At 41.8% G+C, this 21769-nt stretch overlaps 2 protein-coding genes across 5 annotated transcripts in view; one reads left to right on the top strand and one right to left on the bottom strand.

The window, feature by feature from the left end:
• The window catches only part of LAMA3 (laminin subunit alpha 3), a 111338-nt gene extending 96289 nt beyond the window's left edge, over positions 1 to 15049 (bottom strand). For all 4 annotated transcript variants that reach the window (XM_039548990.1, XM_039548992.1, XM_039548993.1 and 1 more), the window contains exons 1-2: positions 14630 to 15049; positions 8005 to 8157 (exon numbers count right to left, since the gene is read on the bottom strand). In XM_039548990.1, coding sequence (XP_039404924.1) covers positions 8005 to 8157; positions 14630 to 14893 — 417 coding nt within the window. In that variant the 5' untranslated portion in view covers positions 14894 to 15049. The remainder of the gene's footprint in view (positions 1 to 8004; positions 8158 to 14629) is intronic.
• Positions 15050 to 15216: 167 nt separating this feature from the next.
• ANKRD29 (ankyrin repeat domain 29) overlaps positions 15217 to 21769 on the top strand; it is a 48725-nt gene continuing 42172 nt past the window's right edge. Inside the window, exon 1 of the mRNA XM_019284090.3 lies at positions 15217 to 15289. The gene's annotated coding sequence lies outside the window, so the exon portion shown is untranslated. The remainder of the gene's footprint in view (positions 15290 to 21769) is intronic.

Here is a 21769-nt window from a genome sequence, read left to right as displayed (position 1 = left end):
GAGAGAATTGGGTTGTGAGCTGTAAACCCTGCCTGCAGAGGCACATGGCAGCACAAAGGAGCACATGGCAGCACAGAGAAGCTTGTCTCCTCCGGACCCTGGGGAGAGGAGGTGTCACAGGGCAGACCCCTACAGAGAGGAGCCTGCCGGGAGCTGACAGACCAGTGAACAGTGAGTTCACCCCATAGAAGGACATTGAGGAAGTGTGTTGCTGATGTGGCAACACAGGATAGGTCACACCATGTAAGGAAATGCTGTGCCTCAGAAAAGTGTATAAAACCAGCTCACTCCTTTGAATAAATGATTCAGATTCCCTGCCAATCTATGTCTGTCATTCAATTGCCAACAATATTCTGCTGTAATCCAGCCATGTAGGTCAAACCTGATGGATTGTCAACAGCTGGAATTTAACCAGTTCCACATTAATCGGACTATTTCCTCTTCACTCAGGTTTGTTCAGATTTGAAATGTTTTTGCAGCCAATGGCCTAATAGATTCACAAACACCCAGAAAAGGTTTTTAAAAATCATTCAGTAGAATGAGAAAAATGCTCTCCTCATCTGAGAATGACAATTAAAATTCAGTGTTATAAATTAACAGTATTACATTATAAAGAGAGACATTTCTATAAAAGCTCTTTCAGGCGAACTTAAGATGATATTAAAAGAGGTCATTTCAATTGATTGGGAGTTACACTGTACCATTATTGTTAATGATACAATATTCATGATCTCTAACAACATGCACACATTTATTTTAAACCAACAGAAAGAAAACACCATAACCCATCCCATTCTCAGGAGAACACTAGAATATTAGTTTAAAATGTTTTCTCTATTTTCTCCCTAAAAGTTTAAACAACTCTTTACACAGCGAAATTTCCAATATTTGGTTGAATCCTAGAAAGCATTAAAAAATGGATAAAAGTTAGATATGCATATATAAAGGCATAGCACATTTTCCTCTGTTCCTGAAACCATAAACTAAAACCAGAATACTAAAACACTGAAATGACTTGTTAGATGAGTGCTGGACATAAACTAGCACAGAAGAAAAACACACTATGTTCTAAACAATCAGTATGTTGTGTGCTGCTTCTGTAGGAAAAGACTGTTCTTCCTTTTTGGCTCATGAAGAATAAAAAGTCCTGGAATGTGGCAGTAACAAGAACCCAACTAAATCCAGGTAGACCATCTATCTGAGACATTCTACAGATCTCCAGATGCGCTCAAAAAGATACCACAGCAATCTTTCTTCATGTAATCTGAATCTGTTTCAGCAGGATGAAATTTCCTCAGACTGTTACTAACAGATACAGCTGCACCACCAAAACTTCCCTCAGCATGGTATGGTTGTTCTTGTACGTTTCTTTCATTGTCTTGAATAACGTGGTTGGTGTTGCGGATTGCTCAGAAGAGACAGAAATCTGATATGATTCAGTACACAAACTAAACTTCTCACAGGGGGAACTGATGCAGGAGAGGGATTCCAGGAAGTGTGAACTGTGCATAGCACCGGCTCCAGAACACACCTTAGTGCCACTCACTGCATAGGATTGGCGTGTGCATGCCCATTGGTTTTTAAACCAATTTTTTTTTTTGGTGTAATGAAGCCTTAAGATCTTGAACACTGTCTCCTCTCAGAGAGCCACAAAAACATCCCTATTCAAATGAAATAAAAATCCCATGTACTCTGGTCAAAATAAAGGCTTTGATTTCTTGATTTTGCAAAGAGGGAAGCGGTCCTTTTATTCAAACATCTCAGTAGGACTTGAGGCACCCTTGCAGATCCAGGTACTGTATAAAAAAATCCTGCCAGTCAGTATTCATCAATTCCCAGCAATGTATTTTGTAACATAAATTGTAATACAAAAAAATGCCAACCAGAGTGAGCCGACCCAGCATTTCTGGAGCTGCCAGCTACTCTTCTGGGTATGTGGAAAAATAGGTGTAGCAGAGGTGAAGAGAAAATCCTGTGTGGGTAGTACCTGAGAGGCCTCAGACCTCTTGAGTGTGTTCCATCCAGCTTAACTGAGTACACATTTACACAGCAAGGCCTACACTGCATAAACAGTGACAGTGACTGCAAAGGCTCTCACTGCACAGCATGCTGAAGTCATTCCTTGTGTGCCAGCTTCCAGTCTGGGGCGTAGCAGCCAGGAATAAGCACAGGATTTTCAACATTTTTCAGTTATCACTGTCCATGTTCTATTCACATCACACTTTCCTTTAACCAGCCACTGATGCTAAGAGTGTGTTCAGTTAGGTAAGTCAGTGCCTGTGAATAGGCTTCACAGACACATCTGGAGATCTTTTCTCTATCCCAGCTGATGGCAGGACCAGAATAGAGAAGCTCTCTCCATACATTTCACGGGAAGTACTCTAGAAGGGAGAACTACTTCCAGAAATGAAAAGGTAGTCCATTCTCCACATTCAACCAGTCCTTGGTCTTCTTGCCAAGGCTGCAGGCAAATACATCAATGACTCTCGGTTATTTTCCTGAAATTTCTTGTGCAGGCACTTTTCCATTAGGATTTGGACAAAAACCAACTCAATGCTCATAACTATTTCTTACATATGGCCTATTTCTTCACAGAACACTGAAGCTATTCATATGGAAAAGGATTTGTATGATTCAGCCCTCAGTTGCCCAGAAGATAAATGTCCCCTTATGAGGGCTGCAGTCCAAAGTAAAAGGAACACAGTAGACTATCAGCACTGGAAGGAACCCCAGGGAAGTGCAAAGGATTGGAGGCAACCATCAGAGGTTCTGCTTTTACCACATTGGGTTGAAAGTGAGGTATTTAGAACAACATATCACAAAATTAAAGTAACATGTAGGAATGAGTATGGAAAGGAAAATGGGGAAAGCAGAAGTACAGACATGGAGGGAGGGAAGTGAGATCAATGAGCGGGAACCAAGACCTTCCTAAAGGAAGAGCCAGAGGAAGATGGAGTCAGGAAAGCAAAGGAGAAAAGATTTGTGAGGTTTTGTTCCTGTATATTTTCAGAATAATATCAAATTAGTATCAAAAATGCATTTTAAAACCAATGACATGCATCTACTAGTGCAAACATGAGGGGAAAATGCTGAGCCATTGAAAAGGTCTTTAATTAAATCTTTAAGAAAACACAACATGTTGACTACAACTTAAAAGAAAACATGAGCAAGAAAGAACATATTTTAAGGTATTTTCTTTATTAAGACTGGTAGCTCAACTCTGAATGAGTTGCTTGTAGTGTGACTGAGGAATAAATGGAACACGCATTACCTGATACAACTTTTAGAAGATTCCATCAGACAGGTGCTTCAGCAACAGCTGAAGTTGTGTAACTCTAGAGTTCACAACTAGATGCACCTTCTTGTGGTATGAGCCAAAACTCACAACTAACTTCAAAGCATACTGTTCTGTGACATGATCCCAAATCAGCTTCCTGCACCAACTGAAATACTCAGAACCAGAGTTCTCTAATAAGAAGGAACACCTCTGTGCTGTTAGCATCCCCATTTTTGTTTACTGTAGGGACAATATTGCACCTTCCCCAAACTTAGAAGGCCCTTTTCTCCCCAGTGTGAACCAAAACAGCAGAGATGGGCTCAGTGCTGCTGTTGATGCAGAGCTGTGCAGGGGTTCCAGAGAAAAGGCTTTGTCTCACTGCAGGTACAGCTCTGTAGCACTGCAGAAGCCTTGTGCAGTGGTTCTCATGCCCTAATCTGTAGGACTTCCCAGTGTTATTATAGAGGTTATGCAACTTCAGGCTAGAGCTGGGTCTCATTTCAGGGTCAGTGATAACACAAAGTCTTCAAAAGCCAAGCACCATGAGTGCAATGACTATTTTTGGGAGCCCATTTCAATGCAGCTTGTGACAAATCTCCCACCACCTTGAGAGTTTCTCCCTACAGAAATTTATATTTTATATAAATTTTATATTTTACAGAATGACACTTAAATTAACTGTAACTTCAGAAACATTTGAAGTTACCATGTCAGTCTTTTGTAAGTTAAGAACAATTGTTTTTAGTTCCCAACAATTAGCCAAAGCTGAATAATATTCTGAACAACAAATATTGTTTGTAAATCAAAGGATTGCTACCAAATGTAAAAATTAGACCTCTACCATATCAAAGCAACTCAGAAGATTTGCCAAACTGTAAGGCTATTTACAAAATGTTTATACGCTTTAACTGGTAGAAAGCATAAAAGCATGAATTCCTCCACAGGCCACACCACTTATCTTAAATTTATGGTTGAGTTGCCCTCCCTCCATAATAAAAGTACTAATTTGGACATGGCATTCCACTGTGTACCTTTAATTTACAACAGTGACTAATAATATTGCTACAATAAAACTATCCAACATATTAGTGCACAAGACTTCACTGAATCTGAGTCTTTCAGCACTATATTAAAAAGCACAGTGAAAAAAAATTATACATAACTGAAAGCCACAATAAAATATATGGGCTATACTTCTTTGAACTACTTTTTGTAGTTGGACATTTCTTTTTCATCATACGCTACCCTGCTATCCTGAACTTTCATTTCTTCTGAAGAGAGAGTTCAGAAAAATACCTGGGGGAGTATTACTGTAATATCTGCTGAGCAATAAGCAAGCCAAAGATGAGGAGACACCTGCTGAAATTAGGCAATCCAAAGAGTCAGGGGAAGGGCAGTGAAATTCAGTCAGACATTCTGGATTCAGAAGTTTAAAATATGTTGAAAACTACATTGGGAAAAAAACATAACCAATTAGAGAAATAATCGAGATTTCACTTGATCCAAATATTTCAAACAAGTCAGGAACAGCCACAGTGTAAGCAGGTATGTTAACAGAATGGAGAGACTGCCTCAGGGATCAACATTGTAATTGTTATTCAGAACGACTGTGATTGATTAGAAATGTAACTATAGTACAGAAAGTCAGAAAGGGAAGTAAAGCAGGGCTTTTGCTTTAAGGTTTTTGCTTTTTCTCATATTACTAAATACAGCAAAATGAGCATTCTTCTTGCAAACAGATTTAACAGCCTAAAGGCGTTTTGACTTTCAAAATCACCCTAGCCCTTGTGAAACAGAAGCAGCACCAGGTGGGTGTTCTGTTCCAACTCTGTTGTAGTGAGCACTAAAATTTCCATTGTGGTGCAACTATTCAATTAAATACTGTCGTGAGACCATGGTAAGAGGCTCCACTGGGACTCTGCTCTCAATCATAAAGATATAATGGCAGGAATGCAGAAAATTAAAAGCTTTTGACTTTGCACTATGTCCTGCTTCCTCTAATTGTGAATACTTGATGATCAGCTTACACTCAGTCATGGCTTTCCTGCACACATATGTACCTTACTCTTTGTCACGTTCTGCTTTTCCATATTTTGTTGGCAGAAAAAGAGCCTTGTATTAAAAAAAAACCAAAATAATGAAAAAGGACAAATAATTAGTGAGGAAAACTACATCCCTGTTATTTTTTTAACATTATGGTATGTGGTTCTATAAAGTATTTAGACACAAATCTAACTTTAAGATTTTTTTTCCTTAAAACCCAAAACCTTCATCTCAGATCACTTGACGGACGGGACTTGACAGGAACTGCACTCTGAAAAATTGTCTGACAATTACTAAGAAAGTCTGCTTGACTAATACACACCAAGCTCTTAATATTTAGGACTTTAAAATAAGGTAAAGGTGAACTGGGGTCTCAGTGCTTACCTGTTCACCTGAGTAGACCTACTCTGTCACAGTACTTAATGTTCTTCTTCATTAGTAGTATTCTGTGCTACTGTATGAATTTGGGGGTAAAGATACCAGGCAAAATGTCAAAAGTGAATCTCAAGTTCGAACAAATCCTGAGGTTAAGGTTTAACTGGATGAATGCAGATACAAAATAATGCCTGTGAAGTTGGAAAAAAAAAAAATCACATGAATCCTACCAAACCCTCATCCATCCATCCACCAGCTAAAATTATTCATTCCCGATCACAGGATATGGAGTCATTTTCACCTTTGTCTTGGATTTCCTTCATTTCCAAGAAAGGGGATTCAGAGTCACCTTTCCAGGTAGTACCAGAGTAATGAGAAACGCGGAACATCCCTCTAAGAAATTCTTTAATAACTACAGAAATCTTAGCACATAGCAGCTGATCTCCAAGGAGTCCCATGAGAAGAGGGCACGCAGTTCATATCTCTCCTCTCAAGGAAGGAGGTTTCTCAGAAGCTTACTCAGCACACAAAAAGGGTCTGTCAGTAGGTCCTCCAAAGAAGCTAACAAGTACACAGTCGGAAAAGAAGTTTAGCATGGCCTTTCTGCACTGCAGCTCTACTGGATTCAGGAACACTGACTGAGGATATCCTCAAAATGAGAACCATTCCAGCCATGAGAGGAGCAAGACTATTAAAACCCCATGTAAGACAAGATGTAAAATAAGTTGCACCAGAATCCCCGACAAAATGGCAGGTAAGTCTCACAGAGAAATACTTTCTTAGTTATCCCCTACCTTGCTGTCAACTAAATTGAAGGTCTGCTCAAAAATAATCAGTCAATAAACAGTTACCGCGGTCCAAAATATATATGCACATGTATACATATATTTTGCAGGCCCACACATATATTTATATGTGGGAGATCTGGGGTTCAGTCTGGACCGGGCGTAGACGAGACGGACGGTGACGAGAGATCTCTATAGTCAGATCTCGGAACATGCGGTTTATTGCAAAGGGCGGGGGTACAGGGGCACTGCTTAGAGCTGCCAGCTGCAGCTCTGAGCAGGCCCAGGAGAGCAAGAGAGTAAGTGGGTAAGTAAAGAGAGAGAGAGAGAGAGAAGAATGAGAGTGAAGAAGTGAGAGAGAGTGTAGTAAGAGTGTGAGTAAGAGTGGAGTAAGAGTGTCTGAAGTCCTGGTTACAATACAATAAATCATCTTCTGTACTGAATATTCTAATTGTCACTAACCAATCTAATACAAGATACAAATCCTATAGCATTTACATACAGCCTATAAGAGTTCTTATATTACCATAGAGTGTTACATCTTAACTTCTAAAAACTACTCTTTGGACCCCTTCTGCTGAGCTAGTAGGGTCTGCTCTGACCCTTGGACCTGCCTGCAAGCAGAGGGTATTGTTCAATCAAGAGGGGATTACCTTCAGTCGGCCATACCATTGTTTTCCAGTTGTTCAGTAACTAAGACTTGGTATCTCAAAAGGTGGCTTTCATTTCGATGTCGCTTATAGTTTTCATATTCTCAAAATCTTTTGTCAGGCAATCATATTTATAAGGCTTTCCTGTTTCATCTTCCCCAACATTTATAAACACATGTTTTCATGAGGTGTGAACTTGCACAGTGTAACTAACTTCACTGGATCAGCACCCAACTATGGCAGCTGAGAATTCATCCCTGTGACTTAAGAAACAGATACAGAGGCTTTACTCTTAGCTACTTGCCTATCACTTGCAGGGGAAATATGGGTGTTTGTGTTACTGTCTCATTACTAATTCACATTACACTGGTTTTGCTGTCTCTTTCCCTTTCAGATCACTTTATCAGTATTTTTCTGTTTATCTTGAAGATCTTGCTGGATGACAGAGAAACCAGAAGGACCCCTGAGGCAAAAACAGACTCCAAACATTATTCTCAAAATGTCTGCAAGCACAGCAATCATGAAGCCTCTCTCTCTGCCTTCATGGAAAAGGAGAACATGAAATGGAATCTAGAGCCCGAGTTTAAACTAAGGGGTCCCCCCTTGTAACCTCAGGTTAATGAGTTACAGCACCTGTGCAAGAAAGTACACCATCACTGTATCTGTCTGATGCCAAGAATCCCCATAATCAAAATTCCTAAAGGAAAGTAATCACTTTAATATAGCCATCTTGGTATAAAAATACAAGACATAAACCAGACAAAAAAGCAGTGATGTTAGAAGTTAAAACCATCAGCTCAAAAGCCCCTCCCAAATGCAAAGCATATGTATAAATGCAAATGTCCACACCTCACCCCACATCTCAGGCACTTACCTGCCCCAAATCTAAGGTGACATTGACTTCATTGTACTTCAAGCCCATGGAAAGAGGGGGACTTTGCCACCAGCGCTCCGTGCCATCAATGGCATTGGTTATCGGGTGAGCTTTGCTGGGATCAGCAGCATTGCAGTAATCACAGAACTGGCCCTGAAACACAGTAAATTAAAAACACGGTATCACACAAAATCTTATGCACTGATGACACATGTGGTTGTTAATTGAGATTCTGAACTAGAGTGTTGACTAAAAATGGGGGTTAATTTTGTTCCTTTACATAGAACAATTTTTAATGTATGAATTATTCCCCATGCAATTAAATTACACACTTTTACACACTAACTTTTATGTAACAAACGAAAACTTCAGAAATCTCAATGAAGGAACTACAGTAAATCTTTATGAACTTATTCACACTTTGGTGAAATTACCTATATTACATCTACAGTGGTGTCTGCAGGAAATCTGCAGAGAATTAGTGAAACAACGATTCTTAGAACTGGATTAGGAACAACAAACAAATTATCCTCAATTCTTCTAAAACGTCGTGAAATAGCCACATATCCACATAGCCTGGTATAAATAAAACCATTTTAAAAAAAGCTCTGCTACTTGGCTATAAGCTTGGTATTAGAATTTTATAACACTGTTTTCATTTTGTTTCATGCCATTATAATACATTCTGAATCAGAGTTTTCTAAACAATATGTACTTGTGGAAAATGCAACAGATCCTACAGACCACTCCCTTCAAGCTCCCCTTTAAAGAATCCCATTGTATCTTCATTTCCAGAAGTTACTGCCCAATTTCCAGTCCACAACTAAAGCCACAATCCAGAGATGCCCTTTGAGAGTCTCTTAAGCTCTTTGTACAATAATGATGAATTCACTTCAGGAAATTTAATTGTCTTTTGATTTCATATCTTGGCTTGCCCCACAAACTATTTTTATCTCCAAGAAAATGCATTTTACAGTCTACTAAGATTAGTGCTGAACTGCTGAAATTAGTTATTAAGGGATCTTTTTAGTGTCCCATTCACTTCTTATTCCAATCATTAGGTGGAGATAATCAGTGAAAATGCTAAACTGTGCCAGGCACAGATCTTTGTAGAAAAATAACATTTTCATTGAATAGCAGTATACCCGCCATGGCCATGGCTACTTCAGTAGGACAGTGGCTTAATCCATCAGTCTGTGAGGCGCTTATACTATGCTGGACTCCTGACTAAAATAAAGAGAATGGGGCAAATGTTACCTTATCAACTTAGCAGATTTCCATCAAAAGAATGTGACAATCTTTTGTTGTTTCCACATGGCATGAAGGACACTCCTGCCTTTTAAGAATTAACAGACTGCTATATAACTGCCGTTGTTTGGTTCCTCGCTCCTGTAAGACTAACCAGTGTAAAGTAACTGGAGCAATCATACTTGTCCACTTTATAGAGAAATAACAGAAGGGCTCTCACATTCTTGCTGGGGGCAGTCTTGCAAGCTTGGTGATTTTAAGATGTTCAACAGAATTTATTTCACATCTACCATAGTTACTAACAGATTGGAAAATACTTCATCAGTCTCATGCGATACAAATATACCATCCTGTGTCTTTCAAGTATGAAACAGAGATGTTCACTAAATTGAATATTTCTGCAGCAATAGCAATAATTTCAGCATCTGCATCTAGCAGTAGTTCCATCCTCATCCTCCTCTTCCAGAAAGCCCAGCATATGATGCAGTTTCCAGAAGACATGGCTACCATTAGCTGTCCTGATTCAGCACTGCCAGTGCCAATCTGACTGCGGGTTAATGCTGGAACCCTGGGTTCTGAGAATTTCAGCCTGTCAGTGCTGAGAGGCAGTGATCCTCAGAAGTACACTGTATTCAATCCAAAACCCTGGGAAAAGCTTCCTAAATTGTGTGATAACACTGAGGTTATTGCTGTGTAATTAAAAGTTGTATCACAGGGTGAAATATGTAGAAATGTAGAAAATTAGGTTTAGGGGATATAGGTAATAATAGGTTACAATATGGAGGATTTGGGGTGTGGATTTATGTCTTCTTCTTTCTCCTTCTTCTTCACAAATCTGAATGCTCTATCACTGGTCAAAAGTTCTGCACTGCAGAACACGAAAAGTTAGTAACTGGGTTGTAAGTAAAAACATATTACTTAGCATTTCATAATTGGTTAGTTTAGACTTTTAAAAACCTTGAAAATTAAAACTCACGGCCATTTTCCAGCCTGCCAACAAAGAGGCACATACCGTGCAGCTGTATTACTGATAAGATATAACAAACAACTAAGTCCGAACAAGAATTCTCAATCTCCTGCGTCTTAATTCGAACTCTGAGAAAAAGAACTTGAAATACAAAAACAGAAGAAAAAGAATACGTTAACTCTTGACAATTCAAAGGGACTAAATACTCACATACACAAGTTGGTTAACTGCATCTGGGGTCATGTTATAACATGATTCTCCTCCAGCTCTGTTAGAGAAGATGGTTTGGCTGACTTTAATACAAACTACAGTATGCCAGGACACTGTCTGATTCAGATGATTTGCTGCAGCAGATACACATCAGCCTGTGCTAGCTACAGGCAACGCTGCCAGCTTCTGCAGTGATGACAAAGAACATCATGCCACTATCTGCAAAAATCCATACCCTGAGAAATCTATCTATGCACTGGCAACTGCAGTTACTACCACATCAGAGCATCTTCCCTGACAAATGCATACCTGAGTTCTGACATGTATGTTACAACTGGGCAAGCTTCCCTAAATAGCTTTATAATGGGCTTGAGACACAGTCTTTAGATCTGAATTACATTCACAATCATCAGGCTGGAAGTACACAGGAAGCAGTTGCTGTTACAGCAGTTCCAGCTCTGATCTGGAAACAACCTCAAAGAAAGGTTGAATGAGAAGAAAACAATGGGGAGTACTAAACAGAGGAGTTTAATTTACATGCAGTTATGTGATTTCAGTGTACCAGAGCACTTGATCTGAACTCAAGATACCATCTTTTTCTTTTTGGGCACATAATTCAAAGAATTTCATTGCAACAGCTGAAGTTTCAGTTCTTTAAACTACATTCCAGCCACCCTGCCAACTAGGCAGCAAAACAAAAATGAAAGAAAAAAACTTATTGGACAGAGCAGCCTTCCTTCCTTCTCACTGGCAGTATCTCAGGCACATCATGCTCAGCCTGTCTGCTACAGGACACGTCTCCATTCTAGTAGACTGAGCCTTGAAACTTGGTTTGATTTTGGCTGCAGTTCATCAGACAGGCAGGTGTGCATTTGCTGGTGACCTTGCTACCCTCCTTTCCCCTGCTTCTTCTGAGCAAAGGAGAGACCTGGAACTGCATGAAAGAGTTTGCTGAAATACACCAGTGTGGACCAGGGACACACAGGGATGAAAATGTCTCACCTGTAAGTTATAGAAAGTGACAACAATGAAGGATTTGTTCACTATTTGATACCTAGCAGCTCTGTGCCCACTGGCAGGGCAGGACAGGTATGCAGTTAGACTTTAACTCACACCCGCACACCACTGTGGACAGACTGGCAGGCAAAACCAGGCATGCCACTTATCTATCAGCTGCTGAAATATTTTATACTGTTGTGCATTTCTTCACTCAACACTGTTCTTATTAAGTCATTGTCCCACATGCCAATGTGCTACATAAGGGAAACCCACCTCGTTCCACAGTGTATGTCCAGCACTGCCTTATGAGCCTTGCTTGAGCTGCCCATGAAGGGACTGGCCACCCCACCAATCACCTTTAAACAACCTCCAAATGCTCTTTCTGGATTTGCTGAATATTACAGGCTTCATTGAAAGACACATCACTAAATGACAAGCTGAACGAGAACAACCAATGGCAGAGCAATGGAAATGATGCTGGGGCTGCTCTTTGTCTCTGCCTTATTTTCAGATAGCACTGGCAACAGAGCTGTCTGCTCTGTTTGCCAGAATGAGGATCACATTCTGCACCTCTTTTCCAATTTCCCTATTCATAGAGCAACTCCTGCAATCCAGCATTGTATAGAGTCCAAAAGAGAGTGACTCAAGTGTGTGGTATCACTTGAACTTGAACCAGCACAACACAGTGGCTATTACACCTATCACTTTGTAAAAGCCACATGACCTTCCCTCAGACTCTTAAGAAACAACACTTGAATACTTCTGCTGATTTTAAATCCTTCTATGTAAGTTCATGTTCTGTAAAAGTTTAATGCAATTCTCTCCAATTTTCCATGAAAGAAGAAATTCTCTTATTTACAGCGTCTTTGAACTTGTGAGGTGAAGTGGCTTGAGAATACACACATTGTGCATTTTCCATGTCTGGATTTCCCTGGCCTTTTGAAAGACTTTCCAACCCTTCTTAAACCATAACAACTACTGGTAAACCACAGAAGCATTCATGTCATGTATCTCAATGGGGCCTTGTTATAACTGGAAAGAGACGCTGCTGTATCTGTGCTTACACAAACGCAATGAGAGGCACAACACACTTCCTCGTGCCAGGGCTGAGCTATCAGCAGTCCTTTGGGAACTTTAATCGGGCATGAACCATAACAGCCCTCTAACCTAGGACCTGCAAGTCAAACATTTAAGAAGAAATCCCCCCTTTCTAGCCTCCCTCTTCCTTTACACAGCAAACCCTCATTTCCAGTTGAGTGTTAGCATATAAAGAGAACAACTACAAAAACCATCAATGGCAACATGCAAGCTTCATTCCGCTTGCTTGCCAAGTTTATCTGATGTTTGCTTTGGCTGATTTTTATTACCCTGTGATTTCTGATATTTCAAGGCATGTCAGTTTGAGATTTGCTGCTATCTGCAGCAGTGGGCTATAGCGAGTTGCTGAGATTGCTGGGTTTGCTGTTCACCTGGTGGCATGGTTGTTTCAGGCAATTTTAAACATGGGTGTCACATTCAGTATGGAAGGATGGGTGCCTAAACTTCAGAAGTGTGTTAGAAACAGAGAACCAGGCAGTTTCCTGATCATCACAACCTTTTTTTGTAACCTCAGTTTAAGCATGTAACACCTGTGTCCCAGTTTCCCTTTTACTAGAACTGTATACTACTCAGCCTGTAAGCATCTCCAAAGCACTTTGAGCTTTTTTTATGACTGAAAGTGCTACAAAGATATACGGTAATATAAGGAGAGAGAGAGATATAAGAAGATTCCATTGTGAGGCAGGGTGGTACGGCAGAGGGAAGTCCAGAGCAAAGCACACTGCTGGCTATGGCTGCCCAATGAACTGTGATGGCAGGTTGCGTGATAGTGCACGCTCCCTTCTGGCACATGGCAAGGAATACATATGCTGCATGTTCTTAGTCCTCTACCCTCTCTTGAGCACCATTCTCATTAAAAACTGAGAAGAACAACTCTGTTATCCATTGCAACTCCTTCTGAAACCATATATTAAGGGTTTTTTCACTACTAAACGTCCAAACACCTCATAAGACTTTGAAACACTAGTCCTTCTTCCAAGATACTAAAAATTTACTTGTATGCTTTCTGTATTGCCTGAAGTCAGACAGTGGACCTTTAAGCTTTCAAAATCCCTTTCAAACCGCAATTTCATTCTGGCTCTCCTCCCACCAAGAGAGAATGCAATTAAAATAACTTTGGAAGTCTGAGGCTTCAGGAAAGTCCCCTCTTTTAACAAAGCCCTGATCAGATACCAAGCATCTATTGCAGTACAACAGTTTGGTGCATTTGTTACTCCTTTTTTATCCTCCAACAAATGTGTAAATACATGTTTCTTCCAAGGGAAAATATATTTCCAATAATCCTTTTTCAAAAGTTTTGCAGTTTATTGTTATCTTTCTTGTGACTGGCACAAAACGTGTGTAGTAATCTTGTGCTATGCCAGGAAAGAACAGTGCAATCCTGGCTGCCCTCTGTGCCTATACTCCCTGTCAGAGTCCTAGGGAGTCTCTGGTTTCCTCCCACAAGCAATGCAAGGCACAAACGATAACCCTCACATTTAGTGCTTCTAAAATACCACAAAATACTTGATTAAAGCCAGTACTCTTTTCCCGCCGCCCGCAGAGAACTGCCCGCTGTCCAGCCAGCGGCTACTAGAACAGTCCCATCCCATCCATCCCCCCCAAGCTCGCTGCTCACCGCAGACCACGGGCCACGCGCTGAGGCCACAAAACACCACCCTGGGCACTCCCTAAGGCACTTCCAGGTGCCCGACGGGACGAGCAGCTCACACACGCCCGGGAGCAAGCCGCAGCCCCGTGGCACCGCGGCCGGAGGGGCGGCTGCCGGTCCCCGCGGCCGGGGCGGTGTGTCGGTGTGTGTGTGTGTGGCTCCAGGAGGTGCCGGCACACCTGAGGGCAGGTGCGCGGGCAGAGGCGCCGCTGTTCGCTTCCATTCATCCCGCCCGGCGCTTCCCTGCGCGGGCTCCCGCCGGTCCACGCTCCCCTTCTATGCCCGTGGCACACGCCCAGCCAGGAGGAAAGGAGACCGCGCGCAGCAGGGTCACGTCAGACCCCCCAAAAAGACACACGCACACACACACGTATCCCCACACACACCCCGGGGATGCGGCGCGGGATGGGGAGGCGCGGCGCGGGGCAGGGGTCGCGGCCCGCGCGGGTTACCTGGATGGCGCGGCCCAGCGGGGCGGCGGCCGGGCCCCCCACCAGCTTGCAGAAGAGCTGCGGCCGCCCGCCGCCGCCGCCCGCCGCCTCCCCGCAGGTGGCCGTGGCCCAGATGCGGGCGGCCGTCGCCAGGTTGAAGTAGGGCGGGTAGAGGCTGAGCCCCGTCCCGCGGGAGGCGTCGGGCCCCGGCTGCGCGGCGCTGAGGGCGAGGAGCGGCGGCAGCAGCAGCGCCCAGAGCCGCGGGGAGCCCGGCGGCGCGGCCATCCTGCGCCGGGCTCGGCCTCGCCACCCCGCGGCGGCACTGCCCCGGCGGTGGGCGTGCAGGAGCGGGACAGGAGAAGGAACGGGAGCTAAGAAGGAGAAGGAGCAGGCTGGGGGCTGCCTGCACCTCTCTCACAGCCTGCCTGCGCTGAGCTGCGCTGCGCGGTGCGGGCTGGGGCGGGACGAGGCACAGCCCCGTCCCCCGGGGCGTGCGGGTGCGCTGGACGGGGCGGGACGGGACGGGACGGGACGGGACGGGACGGGACGGGACGGGACGGGGGAAGGGTCTCCGGGCTGGCGGGGCTGCCCCAGGTGTGTGCCCAAGCGCCCAGCTCTGCGGCCATGCCGAGAGGTGCCACCCCCGGCTCAGCTGGAGCGCTCTGAGCTTCCTCGTCCTCGGTAAGTGCGCGGGTCAGTGTTTCTGACAGACCGTGAAGAAGTCTCAGAGAATGCCACGCGCATAATCTGTCCACAACACATTGCATTTGTGGCTACCCCATTCCTGGTAGTGTTGAAGGCCAGACTGGATGGGCTCTGAGCGACCTGGTGTAGTGGGAGCTGACCCTGCCACGGACGTGGGGATTGGACAACTAGGTGATCATTAAGGTTCCTTCCAACCCAAACCATTCTGTGATTCTCTGATAACCCCTGACCTGTCATGTCACATACAGGGAATAAAGTTAAGGTGTCCAAGCTTTCTCCACGAGCAGGGACATCCCCACAACAAGGTATACCCAGCTGCTCTCTGCAGGTCCTCAGGAAGACCCTGTGTGACTGTGCTGCAAAAATCGCAGCTCCTCTTGCCATTTTCAGTGCTCTGAGGCTGCTGGAAACGGTGCAGCCTGGGCCACCCTCCTGCAATGCACAGCCAGTGCTCGCAGCTCCTTATCGAATGGGTGTTCCTGCTCATCCAGGGCAGACAATGAGTCTCCTGTCTTTTTGAAGCTGTTTGGCACAGGCTTTGGGTAACACAGGAGCTGGGGGGGTGAGAAGGAAGGTTGCAGAGGGAGAAGGAGGCCTAAGAACCATGTCATCTGTATCAGGATTTGCACTGATTAATGGCATTGCTATCCTAAATGTCATACACCTGTTCACATTTTCAATCCTACACATGCTCACACATCCCGTGTTCAGTTCTCTTGACAAAATTTGAGGGGTTCAGGCAAAAGGTAAGGGTAGAGACGCATGCTTTCAATATTTTAAGAGTGATTCATGTGAGTTGCAAAGCATTTCATAACTTTATGAAAGCTTTACTACATGCCACTCAGCAGTGGGAAGAGAGATCCCTGGTGTACTGTTTCAGGAAGCACCAGCCGCAAGCTATTGATTTTGCCTACAAGAAAATCTCACTACCCTTGTTTGTTTGGCTGTGGCTTTAGCACACCATAGAGACATATCTGTGCGAGACAATTTTTGTGTCCTCCATAATAAAAGTTGGCTTTCATAAATGTAGCATGCTGTCAACTCACATACATCAGATTTCATAAATGCTTTCAATTTCTAGAGCACCTTAAAAATATTCCCCTTTCCAACCGTGAGATTGCGGAAAGGAAATGATCTTATTGAATATGTACATCATTTCACTTCATACAATAGATTGCATTTCATAAGAAATATGAGAGGTTTGAATACAAACATATGTTCCATTAACCAAAATGCCATGATACCAGATAGGAGAGCCACTATTCAAACGATTTCAAACTATTTCTTGAAAACCAGTTAAATCCCAAGTATATCCTGGAGTATATCGGTTTTTACAAACAGACATCTGGAAGTATCTGATGTAAGTCCAGAGCAAGCAAGCTCTTAGAAAGGCCTGCCCACTTTTTGGGGTGGTTCAGGTAAGGAGCCCAGCTTCAGAAGATCCTTTGCAATCTCACTTTGAAGAGAAGATTCTTGTGAGCTGTTTGGTGGGTTGCACAGCACAAAAGGCAGTCCTTGCTCACAAGAGATGTCCATTCTCAAACAGAGTATTGGTGAATTTATTGGTAAGCATCACATGAGAAAACACAACTTACACGAGCAAGAACCAAATAGTTTAGTAAAATAATGACATGTTCTTGGATCTAATTTCCTAAAAGTTAAAAACAGGGATGAAACTTTTGAAATATTCACAAAATTAGCCTATAAGATAGAAAAAAAGAGGGAGAAATCTTCCTGTTCTTTCCCTCATAAAATTGTGTGCATTTTTCTTAATGTATACCTAGATTTAAAAATGTTTTTTGGCCATCTAGGTAATTTTTCTGTCCTTTTGTTAATCACTTATGCCAATCAAGGAGTTTTTTTTAATTCAGTGTGTTTTCTAGAAATAGAGATCAAAGTGCCACCTTTTAGATTTTCTTGAAAAATCTCTAGAGGTCTCTCTAAATATGTGGGCAGGTATTATGAAACATGCAATGATGATTTTTGCCTTTGACTCAAAGTGGTTGGAAAAAATGTTTATAGTGGCATTCCCAGCACAGGTACTCGATAACTTGATTCCTCTAAAAAGTGACTAAAAATTTTGTGCAAAGACCCTGGAGCTATGCACAGCCAGAGACAATAATTTGTGTGAGGAAGCAGACAGAGCAATAGTGTGGATGTGTATATGGAGGTGATGATAACAGCATGGCCTGTCACCAGCAGATGGAAAACTGAAATTTTTCTGTAACTTCACTGAATTTTGGCTCACCTTATCTAATATAGAAATTCATCCTATAAAAAGGTCACTATCAATAATTCATGGAATAATACTTCATCTTCCCCTCCTGTCATCTTCTTTTGTAATTACAGGTTCCAGAAACACAGGTAAGAATTTATTAGCTGGCAGCTGTCTGCAATCAGCATTTATAAGACAGTGCCACTCTGCAGAAAACACTCTTCTCCAGCTACCTGCCCTTTTTTCCTCCCTGTTAAGCCTCTCCTCCTTTTTCCTTCAGCCTCTATAAGGTCTGCTTTCCTTATTTCTTCATGTCTGCAAGGAGTAAACTGTGTTAGTTGACTGATGTTTAGCAGTTTATTGAATAAATGTAGGCAATTGAAAATGTTACTGGGTCTGTATTATTATGACATAAGCAGATTACATTACATTATTTTGCATTTACACTATTATGAATATAGATCATTCTTTCTATTTTAAAATACGTTCGTTTAAAATTTCAAGTCAAGAATGTTTGTTGAAAATTAGCCTTGCTGATGTAACTCTGTTTCACTCTCTTAGTGATATGTGCATTATAGCATGTCTTGTCTCATACTGCTGTTTCATGTATGTTATGTTATAAACCTCAGTGAAAATCAAACCATCAATAGATAGTCCCAGTGAGTTACATTTTTTGTTGCTCACTGAGTAATTAGTGGTAATATTGAGCTCCTACTTTATGGTCCCACATTGCCACACCGGGTGTTATGGGAATTTGCTGTTTTTTTTGAGATAGTAACGAATCAATATGCTACCAGGTAGCTAGAAAGTCTCTCAGATTAGATAGTCCTGATTCTCTACTCAGTGATCATTAAAGATTAAATTGTGCATCTTGTTCCCCCATTGAAGTTTCCTATCTGGCATTTATGTTTAAGCCAGTCTTAATAATTTTCAGGGGAGACTCAGTACTTTGCAGGAAGACTCTTCCACAGACTAAATCTTTATCAGGTAAGCACATCCGTAGCCTAGAGTGTAAATACCCAACCAGAAGCTTTCAAGCTTGGATAACGATCCCTACTTCTATCACGGAAATAATGCATTTATCACATCCTGCCATAAATGCTTATGCATGACTAATAGTCAGTTTGTGTCTATATGTAAACTTCCCGTAGTTTTAATAACAGCTTATTGCAGTAAACCTAGACTAAAATAAGGTTACTTGAAGGCACTCTGGTTTAATAGATGCATACTCCTTGCGCCATAGTATTTGAGGACCCTACCATGTCACTTTGAAAAAGATAAATTATCCTCTTTGTAACTGGAATAGAGGCATACAGAAGCTGGGACCAAGGTCTGAAATGCAATTCTGTCAGCAAAAACAGTTTGGATGACTAAATTACTCAGTGTAATCCCAAACTCAGTTCTTCAGAGCTGCACTTTTGTCTTGCCTTTGATTTGATTTCATTTTTTCTTGTTTCTTTCACCAGTTTCTTTCTGGATTTACACACTAGGATGACACCATCCTTCTTCATAGACCATCTTTTTCTGAATGTCCTTGTACTATGCCTGCTAGATCTTGTTAGCCATCCAATTGGAGCCTCTCTTATGGTCTGTCCTATCATCTCACATGATTCAGGTATTTCAGCTGATGCTTTTTGAACTTTTTCATAATTAGATGTCTGCATAATGTTGCTGTACCATGCAACTGTGATGGTTGCATGGTAGTTTACTAGATACCATTTCCTTAGCATCGTTCTACAGCCTAATATGAGCTCTGTCTTTCCTAGTCAGAAATCCCATGTACTAAGATTTTTCCTTTACATTCTGCTTCCTAAGTTTACTTGACATAGTCCTATAACAGAAAACCACTGTGTGTGAACACACTCAGTTTCTAAGGGCTCTCAAGTTAAATTGCAACATCTGAAGAGCATTCTCATTGTAACTCTTGTATTTTTTCCTATCTTTTGGTCTTTTCTTGCAATGTCCTGGCTACAAAAAACTTCCTAGTAAGCACTAATGGCTTGATGGGATTGTGGACCAAAAAACCTTAAAATGGCTTTGTGGCAGATTGGTGTTTCATGCTCTTTCACTGCAGAGAAGTGCAAAGCCAAAAGAGGAGGGAAGGTGAATGTTTGCTGCTTTACAACACTTTCCCCATTCATGGGAAGGCAAATTGCATTTTCATGAGAAGGGAAATTACACTTTCAAGGCAAAACCATGAGCTCTCGTCCCTTGCCAGTGTGCAGAACTCATGACAGTCCCTCCCAGGTTTTTTTTATGTTTGCTCACTGAGTATCCTGAGTCTAGGGCAACCCTGTAAGTGAGACACAACTTCTTTGCCATCCAGTTCCAAAGAGTAAGTCCAGAGGAACACTCTGGGGTATGTAGCTAAAGGTGTGGCTAAGACTCCCTAAGCAAACTACACTTGACCATAACTCCTGTTAACTACAGAGGCTAATGTATCTTTTTTTTTTCCTTGAATAAGCTTTCTAATGGACAACATTAAAATCTATCTACTTTATTGTTTTGCTTCTTAATGGATTTCCTTTTTATTCTCAGCTTCCTGTACTTTTTTATAGAGTTGCTCATGGACTTAAAAGTTCAAAAAGAAGAAAACAAGTCTTGGTCATAAAATGGCTAATTTTCTGTGAAGAAGCACATGCTTGCTTTGGTCAGAACCCAATGACTTGTCAGTCAAACATCTGGGGAAAACTAAAATGTCAGCTCTTGTATTTTTCACATCCTGTTTTTCTATTTGCTGACATTGGTGCTATTATTGCTGCTTTGGCCATCATAATATGGCAAAACAGCTCTCCACAGACTCCCTGCCATAGTATGCCAGCAGCTACTCATGGAAACCACTTCTTTGTAGTCTGCTTTTCCTAACAGGCTTTTTTAGCCATTGGTTAAATTAGATTGGCATTTGAATTTCATCTTTGTCTCTGCCAGAATTGTCTTTGATCTGATCTCTATTAATAAGGCAGTGTTTTTTCTAGGATCTGTTTCCAGAAAGGCTTTTATACTTTCAGGTAGTGTTGGTGTTACAAACTGCCTCAGGTTTACTTCAATCTCAGCTCTAGCCTGACCATAGTCTCATCAAGTTCTTAATTTTTAAATAGAACCTTATGTTTAAATGTGATAGGAAGCCAGACTTTCAGCAATATATACTGAGGAGACTCTGGTGCTATATCAGTTTGTTCCAGCTGAGGATCAGGCAAAAAATGCAACTGAAAATTCAAACAGATGTAGTTTAAGAGTATTGATTTATTTACTTTAATTTTTGTAACTTAGAAAATATAGTAAATTTAAATCCCTTGTGAAAGTGCAGAAGATTTAGTGGAGAATACTTTTGCTATGTTTTTTTAAGCACAATTGCAGATTTGTGTAACACAGACATAATACACTACAAAAATTCTCCATGGAAGAGAATTTATAATTATAAGAGTCACAGCTCTTACAAATCACTATTTTCTTCTTCTTTTTTTTTTGTTGGTAATAATTGGTTTCAGTGATGTTAATTACCAGGAGCTTCATTAGGAGATGTGATATGGCTTGTTAGCCCTACTGTGGTATTATTTTGCCATTTGGGTATTTTATCATACAGTCGTCTACCTATGTTCCTTAGCCAAATCCTTTCTTTTCAATTAGTGGACTGATTTTCTGACCAGCAGAGCATAAGACAGAGAAATTGAACTGACTAAGCTATAGCCAGTAACTCAAATAAACTTTGTAACTGGCAAGGCAAGTAGTTTCTCTCTCGCATGCATAGAGTTGACTCCTATTGAACTTGCTTGTGCCCTGTCATACATACCCTCAGCCCAAGGTCTCACTCCCTTCCTTTGAGGACCTCCACTCTCTCCAAGTGAGGATGAAATTAATCTACCAGATCCATTTTACTGGGTGGGGTGAGCTCTAAGGTGCCAGCGAGCCATCTCAGAGAATCTGGACCCTTGAAAGTTATGCTCCACAATGGTTTCTGCTGTCCTCAGACAAAGCCTTTGGGACAGAGAGGAAATAGCCAAACACACTCTGTTCAGCTGCTCAGGATGGCTCATGTGAACGAGGCAGTGAGAATCTTACACTTCCATGCTAAATACAGAGCAGTTTTGTGGTTCCTGTGCAGTGCTAATGACATGTGTCCCCCTTTAACAAATCTATTTACTTAGGCTTAGGAGGATAACTAGAATTTGGCCTGATTTCTTACACTGAGGTTTTTTATCTTAGTAAATGTACACAAATCTTCCACTTACAGTAAGTCAGTT

Source organism: Corvus cornix, chromosome 2, assembly GCF_000738735.6.
Source record: "Corvus cornix cornix isolate S_Up_H32 chromosome 2, ASM73873v5, whole genome shotgun sequence".
Lineage (NCBI taxonomy): Eukaryota > Metazoa > Chordata > Aves > Passeriformes > Corvidae > Corvus > Corvus cornix.
This window is presented reverse-complemented; position numbering and strand designations above follow the sequence as displayed.